The sequence below is a fragment of the Populus alba genome, chromosome 19 (genome assembly GCF_005239225.2).
Source record: "Populus alba chromosome 19, ASM523922v2, whole genome shotgun sequence".
NCBI lineage: Eukaryota > Viridiplantae > Streptophyta > Magnoliopsida > Malpighiales > Salicaceae > Populus > Populus alba.
Window position 1 is genome coordinate 19,368,951 of NC_133302.1, and position 14,128 is coordinate 19,383,078.

A 14,128-nucleotide genomic window follows, 5' to 3' on the forward strand; every position below is an offset into this window, starting at 1 on the left:
AAAATTATTAAACTTGACTCGGTGTATCTAGTTGACATGTCTTGATCATGACTATATGTTAAGAAATATCACTCAAAGTTGATTATGTCCATTTGATGAGTTAATTTCTCACCCGTTTAAAATCTAATTTAAGTTTTTACAATATATTATTTTAGTTTTTAAAAAATTAAAATAATATCATTTTGATTGATTTGGATGAACATAATTTTAACCCTCACAACAATAACACCACCATTTACGATCATTTCTAAAATCATTATGACCACAACAATAACCATCACACCTCATCTCCATTACCAATTATTATCATTGTCGTCACTTTGTTATAAAAGCAATTGTTATTATTATTATAGAGGCATGAGAGAAGTGAGTTTCATTATGTTTTTTGTTAAAAATTAAAAAAATTGATTTGAATTAATTTTTTTATGTTTTTTTTATGCATTTGATAACAGAAAAATATATATATATATATATATATATATTAAAAATATATTTTAATATTATTTAGAGCAAAAACACTTTGAAAAACAAATACCACCATACTTTCAAGCACTTTTTCATCACAATTATCATTGTTACCGCTATCACAATAATCCATCAACTTATGATTATTATTATTAATATCATCATTATTATTACCATAGATACTACAACCATAACTATCATTAACATCATTGTTGCAACCATCTTGTGTCACCTTCACCGTAAAAAAAAAAACTAATTTTTTTTATTCGATTACCATCATTTAAAAATCATGAACAAAAAAATAATTTATTTTAAATAAAACATTTTTCTCGAGACATTCAGAAGATGAAAAGAAATTTCAATTGGAATTATCTTCTTTGTAGTTATTTTAGATTGCATGTAAGGAGAAAGGGGGCAAGATTTATTAAATTCAATTAGCCTTGGCGTTATAGTGCATAAACACCCAATAATATGATTGATGACTCGTGAAATACAATTTGCATTTACATCCTGTTGCATGGTATAGTTTATTTTTTTTTATATTGCTTCAAATGCATGTTCATTTTATTTTTCGAGTTTGTAATTACTTACTTGATAAAAAATCTAGATTTAATTATTAATCAACTTCAATTGAATAAATTTATTGTGAAAACAGATCACGGATTACAAGTCCTAGCAATACTTAATTTTTTATTATTATCAAAGAATCCTTGGTAAGAGCTAGGAAAACATAAAGTACCACTAGTAGTACCTTGGTGGGGGAACTTCCAAGACCTCAGATTCATAGGGAGCATGCAAGGTTGTCGAGCTAAGGGAGTCTCGTCTATGGAATAGGGACTATTGACAAGAACAAAGAGGTTGATAATTCAAACTTTTCTTTTTCTTTTTCTTTTTTAAATCTATAAATGGTCATTTTTTTATGTTAAATGAAAATGTCGTTTTCTCCGTGCTACTGTTTTTTTTTCCTTTTTAATTTAGATATTATTTGAAATGGTTTGATTGTTGTTTTTTTAAAGTGTTTTTTTTTAAATATATTAAAATATTATTATTATTTTTTAAAATATATTTTTAAATATCAATACATCAAAACAATCTAGAATAATAATAAAAAAATTCCAAAAATCTTCAAAAATATTTTTTAAATATAAAATAAACATGTTCTATTATATATTATAAATTGATACATGAATATTTTAAAGTTCTAATTATAAATTCATCGAATTAACTCATATTAATCAATATTATATTAATTTTTAAAATGAATTTAAATATTTAATTGGATTAACAGATTAATTGAATCAAATTAAATTAACTCCCTTTTTATTTTTTTAAACTTGATTTTTTCAAGTTTTTGTATGAACCTAACTTGATATATCGTGTTTAATAACTATGTTATTTACTACTAATAGATCAATTCCAGCTACTCATGTTCTGTTAAATAGAAAACTGCATCTATCACTTACTGATAGTGCAGGAAGAAAATACTGATAATAGAGTTATGGGTGACTAGTTAGAAAGACTAAGTTTGTTGTTAATTAGGACTTTTTAACTAATAATTGCTGATTTAGGATTGAATCGGGCTTGTACTAATTACCATTCTTTTGACGTTTACGTAGGATCCATTTGAAGATTTTTTTTCATCTAGAGCAATGTGGAAAATTTTCAACAAGAGAGTTTATTTAATTCTTTTACTGCTAGGGACTCTTATTAAACCAGATCTAGTTAACTCCAAATCAGGCATGGCGGGCTAAAAATATTGAGTGGAAATTGATTCGATTAAAACCGAGCAACTTGATAGACCAACCCACAATTTTTTATTATTATTTTTTAATCTTGAAATAATATTATTTTAAATTAACATGATTTAACTTGTTTAACCCACAATCAAAATCTTGGACCAAGTCATAAAACATACTAGATTTAATAACTTTGGACTATGAACTTGATGCAAATAAAAGTGAAGAATAAATAGATTTGTCACAAACCTGGTTATAGTATAATAAAACATAACAAACCTCTCCCAGAACACTAGAATTATAGTATAATTCTTAAAATACTTAATTTTACTTGTTCATATCTTTACCTTTTAAGAGATTATCACAAACATATATATATATAAACTATAAAATTTTAATAATACTGAATAAAAAAATAAACAAGGAAAAATGTTCATTTCAAATAGGAAAAGAAAAATAAAAAAGCATCATGATAAATAATACAAGAATAAAAATAAAAAATATATATATTTCTCTAAAAAACTCATATGGTTGTCTCCTTGAGTTGGAACTTAGAAAGAAATTTATCATCAAATTTAATGTTTTCGGTTAAAAATTATCCTTTTTAAATAACAATATTGTGTGCATAGACCATTACATTTTGAGCCTCTTTAACATTTTTATGTGAGCTATTTTATCTTGGGTTTTTGACATAACACTATTATATGAACTACCCATTATAATATAACACCTTTGTGTGAATGATTTTTTGTGAGTTTCACCTCAAAAGTTTCAAATGCCAATAACTAACATAGATAAAAACTTAGCACAAATTCGTAAACACTTTTTTGATATATAGAAAAGAACCTTTCTTTACCCTTATACATAAACACATCGCGTTCTATAACATTTTATAGCCAACACAACACATAATAAAACAAAATAACCACAAAAAAATTGTTGGGCTCTCTTATTACAATATTGTCATGTAACACACAACAAAACAAAATAACAACCGAGAATTGCTAGGCTATCTTCTTGCCATGATTGTTTTGCTGCGTGTAGCAAACAATGATAGAAATATTCATTACATGTTAAAATTTTTAAATATCAAGAACATCATAATTACATATACATAGAGACCCTCCTAATACTTAATTATAGTCATTCATGTCTTCAATTATTAAAAAACTATAATAACCCTGTATAAATAAATAAAGAGAACTATAAAATTCTAATAATACTAATAAAAAAATTAGAAAAAATATTTTATTCATATAGAAAAAAAATATAAAAGGATAAAAAAATATCTATTTACCTTAAAAAAAAGCTTCTCCATGGATCTACTCATTCAATATGTAAGAGTTTTTACTTTTAAAAAAAATTAAAATAAGAGTAATGTCACTCCAATAAATTTCACATTATATTTTATAAAAACTTAAAGATTTTTGAATTACATATTTATTTAGAATTGATAGTGATTTTTCTCAACCTACCTTTAATTTTGGTAAACATACATTTTCAAAGGCTAATACTGGCCCCAAATTATACGAGGAAACCCAGCCCTAAATTATTTTCCGAAATGCCATGTAATTTTACCTACAAATTAATTAAAACATACCGGTAATTATCTCTCTATTGCCAAGACATAAAACATATCATCTTTTAAATGTCGACTCAAATTATCTCTCTATCTTACCATTTTTTTTTTACGATGATACGTTTAATACCCCCATCAAAAAATTATTTTCCTTCAAAGTGCCCAAAAAAATAATTTAAAGTCCAAGTCAATTCAAAAGAATGATCTTTGAAGTTTTATTCAAGTTAAAATAATATTATTTTAATTTTTATAAAAAATGAAATATAATTTTAAATGGGTTAAATAGATAACAAGTTTATCTATCAAGTTAGCAAAATCACATTAAATTAATTTTTATTTGATTTAATTTGAAAATTTAATTCAAATTAAATTATAAGTTAATGGTATCTGTCATATTTAATAGTAATGATTATGATGAAAATAATTAAAATAATTTAAAAGGTTAATTAAAACTAATTTAAGAAAATAATTTAAATTTATTAAAATATTAATTTTTATTTTATTTATTGTTTTAATATGATAATATAAAAATAAAAAAATATTATTTTAATATATTTTTAAATAAAAAATATCTAACTGTAAACAAAAATATATTCTTAAACTATACAAATCGATCTCTATCTCTAGCGTGGTTGGATATTAGCTGTCACATATAAAAAAAAACAAGAAAGGAAACATGTAAAAGTATTTCAATGAGTGTTTGTTTCTTCAAAGATTTATTACTACTTCCAAAAACCTTATAAAACCACTTTCAGAGCCTCTCTCAGCCTCCCCCAACTTTTCACACCCTTCCTTTCATAGTTTCTGCAACTCATCAACCAAGCCATCCACCTTCTTCGAAGTTTTCGTTTCAGTCTCTTTTAGCTCTGAAAATGACATAGACTCATCATTCTGTTATTCTTGAGAGCCCCACCCTTTTTGGTGATTAACTGTTGATTTTCGTGCTGCTTTGTCAAAATTAAAAAAAAGCTTGTTCGCTTACCGGAAGTAAAGTTTTTAGCTTTAAGACGCCCCGATAAAGGTTTTTTGGGCTATTTGTTTGTTGACAAAAACTGCGATTAAAGCCCTTTTTGCTGGCTTTTACTTGGCTTTTGTTGAATTTAGAGTGATTTTGGAGGTGGGTTTTCAAGGGCTCCCTCTACAAGGTTTAAAGATTTCATTTTGAGCTCCACTGGCAATGCTCTCTCTGGTTTCTCGGTGAGTTTCTATCTTATCCATGTCTCTCTTTCTATTTTCGTAATTGGTGTAACTTGTTTTACTTGTCAATGAACTATTATCAAGCAGAGGTGGCAAATATTTCATTTTTATTGCGATAAGTGGTCTTAAAAGTTTGTTCCTTTCATGCACCAAATCATCTAATTATTTTGTTTTTTTCTGTTTTTGTATTGAAGTGCTTTTTTTTTTCTTTACTGGGTCATTTAGATTTCTATTATTCGGGATTCTTGGGCGCATCTATGGAATTTAGTAGTAGTAAGTAGTCATTCTGGTATTAAATATAAGTGGATGGAAGGGTAGGTTATGTTTACATTCATGCATGGTTTGAATATTATGCTATTTGGTGGGTCCGGAAGAAATCCTCTACTATTAAAGTTGGGTTTGTTCCCTATCGCATTTTCAAAATCATTATAATACATCATTCAATAACGTCCGTGTTCCTTGCTGATTGATTTTATTTGGTGCATTTTTTAGCCTTTGGATTAGTTTATCTGATTTGGGGTGATTGATCAAATGATGGATTCTTGCCAGTTAAAAAAAAATTGGTGGATGGTAAGAATTTTGTTAATTGATTGTGTGCTCTTCTTATTTGTTGTTAATATTTTAACTATAAGTAATTGATTGCGTGTTTCATTGATTCATGGAACTGTTGTCTGTCTGTACACCCAATTACTTAATTATGGAGATGAAATTTGTGTGATAAGCAGATGCATATATTATTATGTCACACGCTTTAATCGATGGTTAATCTCTGGCGAAAACAGTGTTTTTTTCTTTTTTATGATAACAAAACATTAACATTGCATTGAATCCCCCCCTGATGCGCGCACCTTGTGTAACAGCCGTGTATATTTTATGTCATACTGAGACTAACACTAAGCTCAATGGTGGGTCTATAATGGCTGTGTTCTTTCTTGGATGCTTCTTTTAACAAAAATAGATCTTTTGGTTGGTCAACCAAATTTTCTGTTTCTGTAGGCAGCTGTTCTGCTATTAGTATTCGAGTGGTTGCTTGATCCCTGTGTTCAATGGGGGAAGGATCCCTTGACTGGCAGTCCTACATCACAGGAGATAAAACAAAACCACCCTCCTGACGTAGGCATTGATTTTCAACGATAAATCTGTATTCTTAGGGAGTCTCAATTGTTGCATCTGTCTGTTTTCTCCTTCGAAAGAAATTCAGTACGGAGATAGTTCTTATAATGGAAAGTAAAAAATCCATACGGGTCATTAATTGCTGGTCATGATGTAAAATTCTGATCAAGGAATTTAGAAGTGAAATGTCAACTATTGGTATAACAACATATTTAGATCTAAAACTGTCTGTTACCTGGTTTCTTGTCTGCAAAAGGAGCATTTTTTTCTTTCTATATAATGTCAAATGAAAAAGGATATTGGTGTGGGAAATAAGTATGAAATAACAATGCTATAATTATAAATACAATGTTACTCAACATTTTGAATGTAATAATCTGCAGCTGAGTTTAGTGAACATGCATGGTAAGAAAGACTAGTCAATTTGATTGACGTGCTCCTGGTTTGGCCCTTTTGTGACTATATGTGGCTAGTGGATGAGTTCAGATGATTACTCTCTATCTTTTTCTTTTAGATATAATGCTATATCTCAATGGAAAAGTTGCTGCAAACATCCTAATTGGGTTCCTTCATCTTTAATTGCACATGCTAATTTCCTTACCATTTCATTTAGGGAGAGTAAGGGATCGAAGTGTTTGAAGATGATGGAAAACAAGAGAAGCCCTTGCTCAGTTGACCATGACACTCTCACTTCTCTTGCAACTAAAAGACACAAGGCTGATTTTTCTATCTCCACCAAGGTTTTTCCTCCCTATCATCTTTTTCCTGCACTTATCTCCTGTTGTGAATACAGCACCTGTTTCATTTCTCTGACATGTTTACCGAGTGTAATGGATAAAGGATGACTACCAATATTAACTTGAATTATTGGCTTAAGAAAGTCATTTCCAAAAACTATGTGGTCAGTTCACGGATAGTTTGGCATTGCCCTCTTCTATTTAAACCCACGACAAAGCCAATTTCAAAAAAAGAAAAAAAAAACAGGTGGTCGGTTCATGGATGCTTGCCCTTCTTTATCTAACCTACGTCATAGCCAATTCCAAAAAAAAAATGTCGCCAGTTTCATGGATCCTCTGGCATTCTCTATCCAGATCTACGTGCTCCTTTTGGTCCTCATCAAATGTTACTTTTCTTAATATTCTTGTCTGCCATACAGTCTATGCCCAAGTTTTCATTCTGCAGTTAGGCAAGCCATTCTCTGTAAGTACCTAGTTAACACTGTTGGTGGAGTTTGAAGTTACACCCCCAATTTTTTCCAGCAACGAGACAATTCTAAATTGGAGCGTGCCTACTGAAAACAGGGAAGAAAGTACTTTAGGATAAGTTTTTTTAATCAAGCCTAATACACAGAAATCGCTTAGCTGAGACAGTTTAATTTTAGTTGGAGGTATTTGTAAGGCAAAGCATTTGGGTGCTTTAGTGATTTTCTATGGTGGTCATGTGGTTAAATTTTCACTCAAAGTAGGTCAAGATGCACCAAGAAGCAGATTGTCAGACCTTGGTGCTGGTTGACATCCTCCAAACCCAGAGTCCCTGAGTTAAATCTAATATCTCCTCCTATAGGGGTTATATTGCTGGTCAAGTTAATCCACTGTACAAGATTTAGTGCTCATGTGTGCCTTATTCGAATTGGTAATAGGAACGAAAAGAGAAGCTTGGGGAACGCATCGTAGCTCTGCAGCAGCTTGTTTCACCTTATGGAAAGGTACAGATGGCAACTTGTTTCTGTTAATAAGAAACCATTTTATAGCTTGCATGAGCATTTTAATAATTGTGTAGATGGTCTTTCTGAAGATTTGACGGGGGAATTTATTATATTATTTTTCCTCACACATCATCTATTGTCTTGAATGATTGTCATTTAAGACCTTTACCATTTAATGCAGACTGATACTGCATCTGTCCTTATGGAGGCGATGGAATACATACGGTTCCTTCATGAACAAGTTCAGGTTTGGATTCTGGCCTTCTCTTGCTTATATTTTGCCCTGCACACTATTCTGTCAGCTTGCCTGTTCTGGAAGTACCTTTGCAATCTGGAAATGCATTCACAAGCTGGACTCTAAATGAAATGGAAATTAGTAAGGTGAAACCTTGTGCTTGCAAAATGAGGGAATTTTTTCCCTGAAACACTCTTGACTTGCAAAATGTAATATTGAGCTCTTAAATAGGTTCTACATATTGCAATTTTTGTTGAAGCATCAAGCATATGCAATGGTGTGTTGAATATGCAGATTTGTTTTCAATATCTGACCTGCGAGCTAATGAGATTTGGGCTCCAATCTCTGTTTGAAGACATGTCATCTTAATATAGTACCCCCACAAAATAGAACTGTTGCTTTCCATTGATTTAGGTTATAATAGAGAACTCTTACCCTTTTGAACTTTTGACTTCTAACTTTGAGATGGCTAGCACATCATGGTAAGCTTTTGTTATTGCTGCCTCGTTGCGCAAGTTTGATGGCTAAGACTGAGTATCTGGTGAAGCTAAAAATATGATTTTTTTTTATATTGTTGCAAATACAATTTGCAGTTTAAGAAATGGTGGTGATAAGATGTTAATTTCTCATTATTGTAGTTTTAGAACTGCAGAACATTGTAGTTGTGGAATCATTGCATGTCTGCACTTTTGTTTGAACATTAATATGACTATTTAGACATTTAAACTTGACCTTTTTGTGGTGGTTTCAGGTGTTGAGTGCTCCATACCTCCAAGGTACATCGCCAGCACAAATGCAGGTGAGCATGAGCTGGACCTAGATTACATGACATTTTCCCATCACACACTTTACTTCTAGAGAGCAATGTCCTTTGAAGTGCATTTTCCTGATACATCCAAAAACTTGTTGCATGTGGTCCCCTTGAAAACATGCCACTGCCCCTATTGAAAATGTATTATGTTTTTAAACCATTGCACCATTAAAAAGCATCCTTAATTGAAATTTACAGCTGGGTTTGATTACTTGTGCTGCTGTGCAGGGGTTAGGGCAACAGAGTCTAGAAAGCAAAGGTTTATGTCTTGTACCAATATCTTACACTGCAGGCATTGCTCGTAGCAATGGTGCAGATATCTGGGCCCCCATCAAGAGCCCTTCTCCCAAATTTAGTAAGTCTATTTCACAATTTCATTGACACGGTTTAGCTCAGCAACTTGAAGGTTGTTTCAAGTTTCTAGATAAGGTGGCGTTAAGGGTAACCAACATTCGGGATGCGTGACAAAGTTTTGTCCAGCAGATGCAACTCTGTAACAGAATTCAACTTCGGAAAAATGGAGCTTCGTATGTTATATTAGCCAAGCTCTGAATGATGTAAAATGTCAGGTCCCTATTCTAGTTTTAAGTGATGACAAGGCAACGGTATATGTATTTCTCGATTAGCAAAATGTATATTTACAAACCTAAGATGTACAATAAACATTAACAGAAGATTAATCAAATATATGGGGATGCATTTATGGTTTAGATTTTCCCTGCCTTTTCCTTGAAAGCTCGATCTAGCAGACTTCTGTTGTCAACTAGAAACATGTGCTGTTAACTTCCAAATTTTCTTTTGTACTATTTTTTGTGTAATTTAATCCCAACCATGTCTGGTGGGGGTGATTTGAGTCCCGAAACTCTCACCTGAGCATAAGATTGAACCACTGTGGAAAACCTGATCGTGTCTGTGTGGTTGTAACTTAGGTGATTTTGTAGGAGAGATAAAAAACTGACGACTTTGGCTTGCATGCTTGCAACTGCAAAACTAAAAATCACGAAGCCTGGCTACATGTTAGAATTTCAGAAACTTGACAAGTAGGTTCTCCTCCAGTTTTAGCCTTTGCGCGACGAACAATAAGTTCAATGGCCTGGTCCTCAGCTCAGCTGAGATCCTGAATTGCAATGATGGATTCCAAAATGAACCTGAATTCTCATGACAACAAAAATCTGTGTTCACGGGGATGCGTTTGTGGATGTTCTCAAAGCAGGGCACCCACCACCCACATTGGATGCTCTAAAAGCATGACCTCACCATAAACCATCATTTCGAGGCACTCTGTCAAATGGAATCTTAAAGGGGGGCAGAAGGAAACTAACATTGCTGATCACACTACACACATTGCTCCAAGTTAATTTACGAATCCAAACAAATACTTAAGATACAGGCATATCAGCACAGAATTAAGAGAAACTTTTTATCAAGGGTAAAAATGCCACTCTCTTAGATTGCTGAAGTAGGCTTAACCTTCCCCTGCAAGAACTGAAGCATGTGTTCACGTTTCCAATTGTCAATTCTGCAAGTAAAATAACAGTAGAAATTCTCAGTACAGAAGCCAATAGAACTTCATTATTTTTCTTGAAATGCAAATATGAAAGATGATTACACAAGGTTCATGTTATTTTCAAGGCCAAATGGAAATCAAAGCAAATTTCTGTAATATTTCATCTATTGTCATGCAGGAGTAAAAGTATAATACATATGAGTGTGTTTGGTATTGTGGTAGCTGTTGTGGTTGTGGTTTAAAAAAAAATTATTTTATAAAAAAGTACTTTTAGTTGAGGTTGGTTTGAAAAAATAGGTGTTTGGTTAAAACTATGGTTGAAATTGAAGTTGAAGAAAAAGTAGTTTAATGTGTTTAGTTAAGAGTGCTTTTAAAATTGCGGTTATAAAATAATTTTAAAAATATATATTAATACTGATGATTTTTAATTTAAATATTATGGATTTAATTATTGCTATTATATCATGAAATAAATAATACTTTATATAAAATATTTTTTATTATTCCATGAAACCATTTATAATTTCATTATGTACGAAATACATCCGACAAAAACTACAGTTTTAATAATATTTTTAGCATGTAATAAAATTGGATAAAATATTATCAGGTATAAAATTCACTCTAAACTAGTTTTTTTTTTTTTAAATAACACACTGAAAAAAAAAAAAAAAAAAAGAGTTCTCGCAGGCAAGTGAATAGTGCAAGAGAATTGAACTGTTCCCTATTTTTTTTAAGTGAACAGTGCAATTGAACTGTTCTCTATTTTCTTACACAGTGCAATTGAATAGTGCAATTAACATGAACAGTGAAAAAAGCATGAAATGACTACTTCTCTTTTCCTGCGTTTTCAACACAGAAATTAAGTGGGGCCCAGTAAACAGTAAATGAATTTTTTCGTTAACCAAACGGCTGCGCACTGCGTTTTAAATAAAACGCAGCCACAGCCGCAGAGCCAAACAGGCCCTTAATAAAAGCAGCTCACCTGATGGTTTCCTTATGCTGACCCTCATCATCCAGCATGATCAGCTTTGGTGGAGAATTGAAAAGATATTGGACTTTAACGGTGGGAAATTGATCCTTCTCTTCTTCAATGAAACCAACAATTTCAGGATAGAAAACCAATTTCCTCATGCAAACCTCTATTATTGCACCAGAGTAGGTAATCTGCAGCAATTTAAATACATCTTTCAGTTCCAATAAAAAGGAGAAACTTAGTGTTCTCTTTGATATTTGCATATACATGTATGTGTGCATGCACATACAAAAGTAGACAGTAAACTTGTTTAGCATTCAAAGCTGGAGTCGTTCACAATTGCATGTCCATTAAAAACTGGAAACAAAGACTTAGAAATCTGTTCTTCATTCATCCAAGGTTACAATTGACCATATTTTGTCCATAGTCCATTCCAATCATGGGCCTTTTGAAATTGAATTAGAAATGAGAGATTAGTGCAGTCATGAAATTATAAAACAAGGTGCCCGAGGGAAATTCAAAACATTTATTTGAGCTTCAAATATTATTTTACCCTCAATATAATACCTACCTTGCTTATGGAATCATCAGAATCCTCCGTGCAACACTTCAAACAGTCAGACACCAACTCTGCAGCCAAAACTTTAGGGTTAAACTTCTTGTAGCCACAAGGCAATATTACAGACTTCTACATTATCATGCCCATCCGAAAGGTTGAGTGCAATAAATAAGTACAATATCTTAAATCTAATCACTTTATCTACACAAAAGCAAAGTCAAGTATCCCGTCATTTAACTCCATAAACTAAAAGACAGCCTCTGACTGTTAGCAGCTAGTGTAGTGCTATAGAAGGAGAAAAAATAGACTGCATGGCCAATGGTTTAAATAACCAGTTCCGGTCTTATGGACTTTGCCTTGATCTCCTTTTGGGTTAAGCTCATTGCATTACATAAGTATCTTTCCACCAGGCCTGGTTTCATATTAAAATCAGATTATGTTAATAATTCTCATTCGCCTCGCTTGTCGTGGAATGGGCATGGGCATGCTACCACACACTATAGTTCATCCTGTCTTGTCTTTGGACTCCAAAAGCTCAATAACTTCAGTTCACAGACTTTTATCATCAGGAATGCATAATGCATATGGTAATGTCAACATCTCAGTTGAAGAAACAGAGCAGACAATAAGCTAACATAAAGCTTTTTGGTGGACATAACACCCATACAACTAATTTCTATAGCACGATCTAGTCATTTAGAACAATATGCACTGTTTGCGTCCTGAGTTCAAGATGACTGATCATGTCTTAGTACATCACTCACAAGTCATCTACATTAGTTAAACAGCCAATCCACCCACACCAAAAACAAAACCAACGAGGAGAATCATTGAACCATTAACATGTTTTCATCATGCAAATATCTATGCCTCCCTACTTCATATGCAAAGATCTCACAGCTCTAGTTCACCAATCCATAACAACATTGTCAAAGAAAATCGAAATGGCCAACACTATCCATACAAGGCAATCTCCTCCCAACAAGAAGTGCCAGCTCTTTTTCATCGAACTTGGTAAAAACACAGGGAAAATCTTAAATTCTCCACACTTTCAAGTTAAATAAACACAACTATTTGAGAATCCAACAACATCAGTAATTAACTAGAAACAAACATAAACTTCCTCACATGGTGTCACCACCAATTGCATTCCGTAAAACACACAAGATCCCAACTTTTAACCCAAACAACCCTTCAAAACCACAGAAACCAATAAACCAAACAAGAAAAAACAAAACAAACGCATAACCACAATACGAACTACAATTCCCCAAAAATTCCAAAAAGACACAAACTTTGTGACCAAAAAGGCAAAAACAGATAAAAGATCAAAAGGGTCTTTACAACTCACCTTGGTTTTTAACATACTCAGCTAAAGTATTGCAATCTGAGCAGAGTGCAAGTCCTGTGAATCCCAGATCCTCACATTCTCTTGAACTCAATTGCTCTTTTGATTTCACAATTGGTAAAAGAAAAGTAAAAAACAACAACACTCCACAAGCTTTATACACATTCATGTCTAATATCTCACTTCCTACCAACTATTTGGTGCAAAGTTTCACTCTTTTAGATCAACGAAGGTACGGATTTGATCTTGATGGGGAGGATGTTTTGCTGTGGCTATTTTCAGGAGTTCACTGTAGAAAACAAGGCGTCGTCTCGGATAAGAGTGGAGGGATAGACGACATGACGTTTACATTTTAACGGATGCGAGCGAAACCTTGAGGGGTCTATTCAAAGTTTTCCATTTTAGCAATTAGACTTCTTCTAAAAAAAATCGAATATTCGAAGATAATTGAAGATCAGTCCACGTAAGATGTAAAGTTGATATAGTTGAGAGCATTGGGCATTGACGAGTCCAAGTGAGCTTGGTTAAGGTTGTGCCATGCTTCATGCACTACCAATGATGGGTATCAAACCAGATTGTCAACTCCATGTTGTGATTTATGGATAGAACAAAAATGTCCAGATGGTCTGGGTTTAATGTCCATGAACAACTGCGACTGCGAGGAAACTATTTATGGGGTAAACACTTTGTTGGATGAAAATGCTATGGCTCCAAAGGACCTTGGAGTTGATATACTTGTATGTACAAAATTTATGTAATTGTTTTTAATTTTTTAAAACGGAAACTATTTCTCACCTTATTGTAATTTAATTTAAATTTTGGATATAATGATACTTACAAGTTGATATATTTGTATGTACAAAATTTATGTAATTGTTTTTAATTTTTTAAAATGGA

At 32.2% G+C, this 14,128-nt stretch overlaps 2 protein-coding genes across 3 annotated transcripts; one reads left to right on the forward strand and one right to left on the reverse strand.

The window, feature by feature from the left end:
- The first annotated feature begins 4,464 nt into the window (after positions 1 to 4,464).
- LOC118056546 (transcription factor bHLH153) lies at positions 4,465 to 9,551 on the forward strand. Of its 2 annotated transcripts, XM_073406869.1 has the most exons (7): positions 4,465 to 4,977; positions 5,470 to 5,547; positions 6,704 to 6,830; positions 7,730 to 7,795; positions 7,977 to 8,042; positions 8,782 to 8,829; positions 9,070 to 9,551. In XM_073406869.1, exons 3-7 carry the CDS (start codon positions 6,732 to 6,734, stop codon positions 9,220 to 9,222), a joined length of 432 nt encoding a protein of 143 aa, XP_073262970.1. In that variant the 5' UTR covers positions 4,465 to 4,977; positions 5,470 to 5,547; positions 6,704 to 6,731; the 3' UTR covers positions 9,223 to 9,551. The 2 variants fall into 2 exon arrangements, with proteins under 2 accessions (XP_073262970.1, XP_034924678.1); XM_035068787.2 differs by lacking the exon at positions 5,470 to 5,547 and having other exon boundaries at positions 4,466 to 4,977.
- Positions 9,552 to 10,130: 579 nt separating this feature from the next.
- Positions 10,131 to 13,735, reverse strand: LOC118056547 (uncharacterized). The gene is made up of 4 exons (XM_035068790.2): positions 13,235 to 13,735; positions 11,896 to 11,954; positions 11,334 to 11,515; positions 10,131 to 10,360 (listed from the first exon to the last, which is right to left on the reverse strand). The coding sequence occupies exons 1-4, from the start codon at positions 13,398 to 13,400 to the stop codon at positions 10,288 to 10,290; spliced, it is 480 nt and encodes a 159-aa protein (XP_034924681.1). The 5' UTR covers positions 13,401 to 13,735; the 3' UTR covers positions 10,131 to 10,287.
- Positions 13,736 to 14,128: the final 393 nt, after the last annotated feature.

Excerpts from the sequence above, each read along its gene's own strand:
- LOC118056546 (XM_035068787.2), top strand. The coding sequence starts at position 4,958 with ATGCTCTCTCTGGTTTCTCG. Across the intron at positions 4,978-6,703 it reads ATGCTCTCTCTGGTTTCTCG|GGAGAGTAAGGGATCGAAGT; the intron begins GTGAGTTTCTAT and ends CATTTCATTTAG. Across the intron at positions 7,796-7,976 it reads TTGTTTCACCTTATGGAAAG|ACTGATACTGCATCTGTCCT; the intron begins GTACAGATGGCA and ends CATTTAATGCAG.
- LOC118056547 (XM_035068790.2), bottom strand. The coding sequence starts at position 13,400 with ATGAATGTGTATAAAGCTTGTGGAGTGTTGTTGTTTTTTACTTTTCTT. Across the intron at positions 11,955-13,234 it reads TGAGTATGTTAAAAACCAAG|AGTTGGTGTCTGACTGTTTG; the intron begins GTGAGTTGTAAA and ends TTTTGGCTGCAG. Across the intron at positions 10,361-11,333 it reads CAGCATAAGGAAACCATCAG|AATTGACAATTGGAAACGTG; the intron begins GTGAGCTGCTTT and ends TTTTACTTGCAG.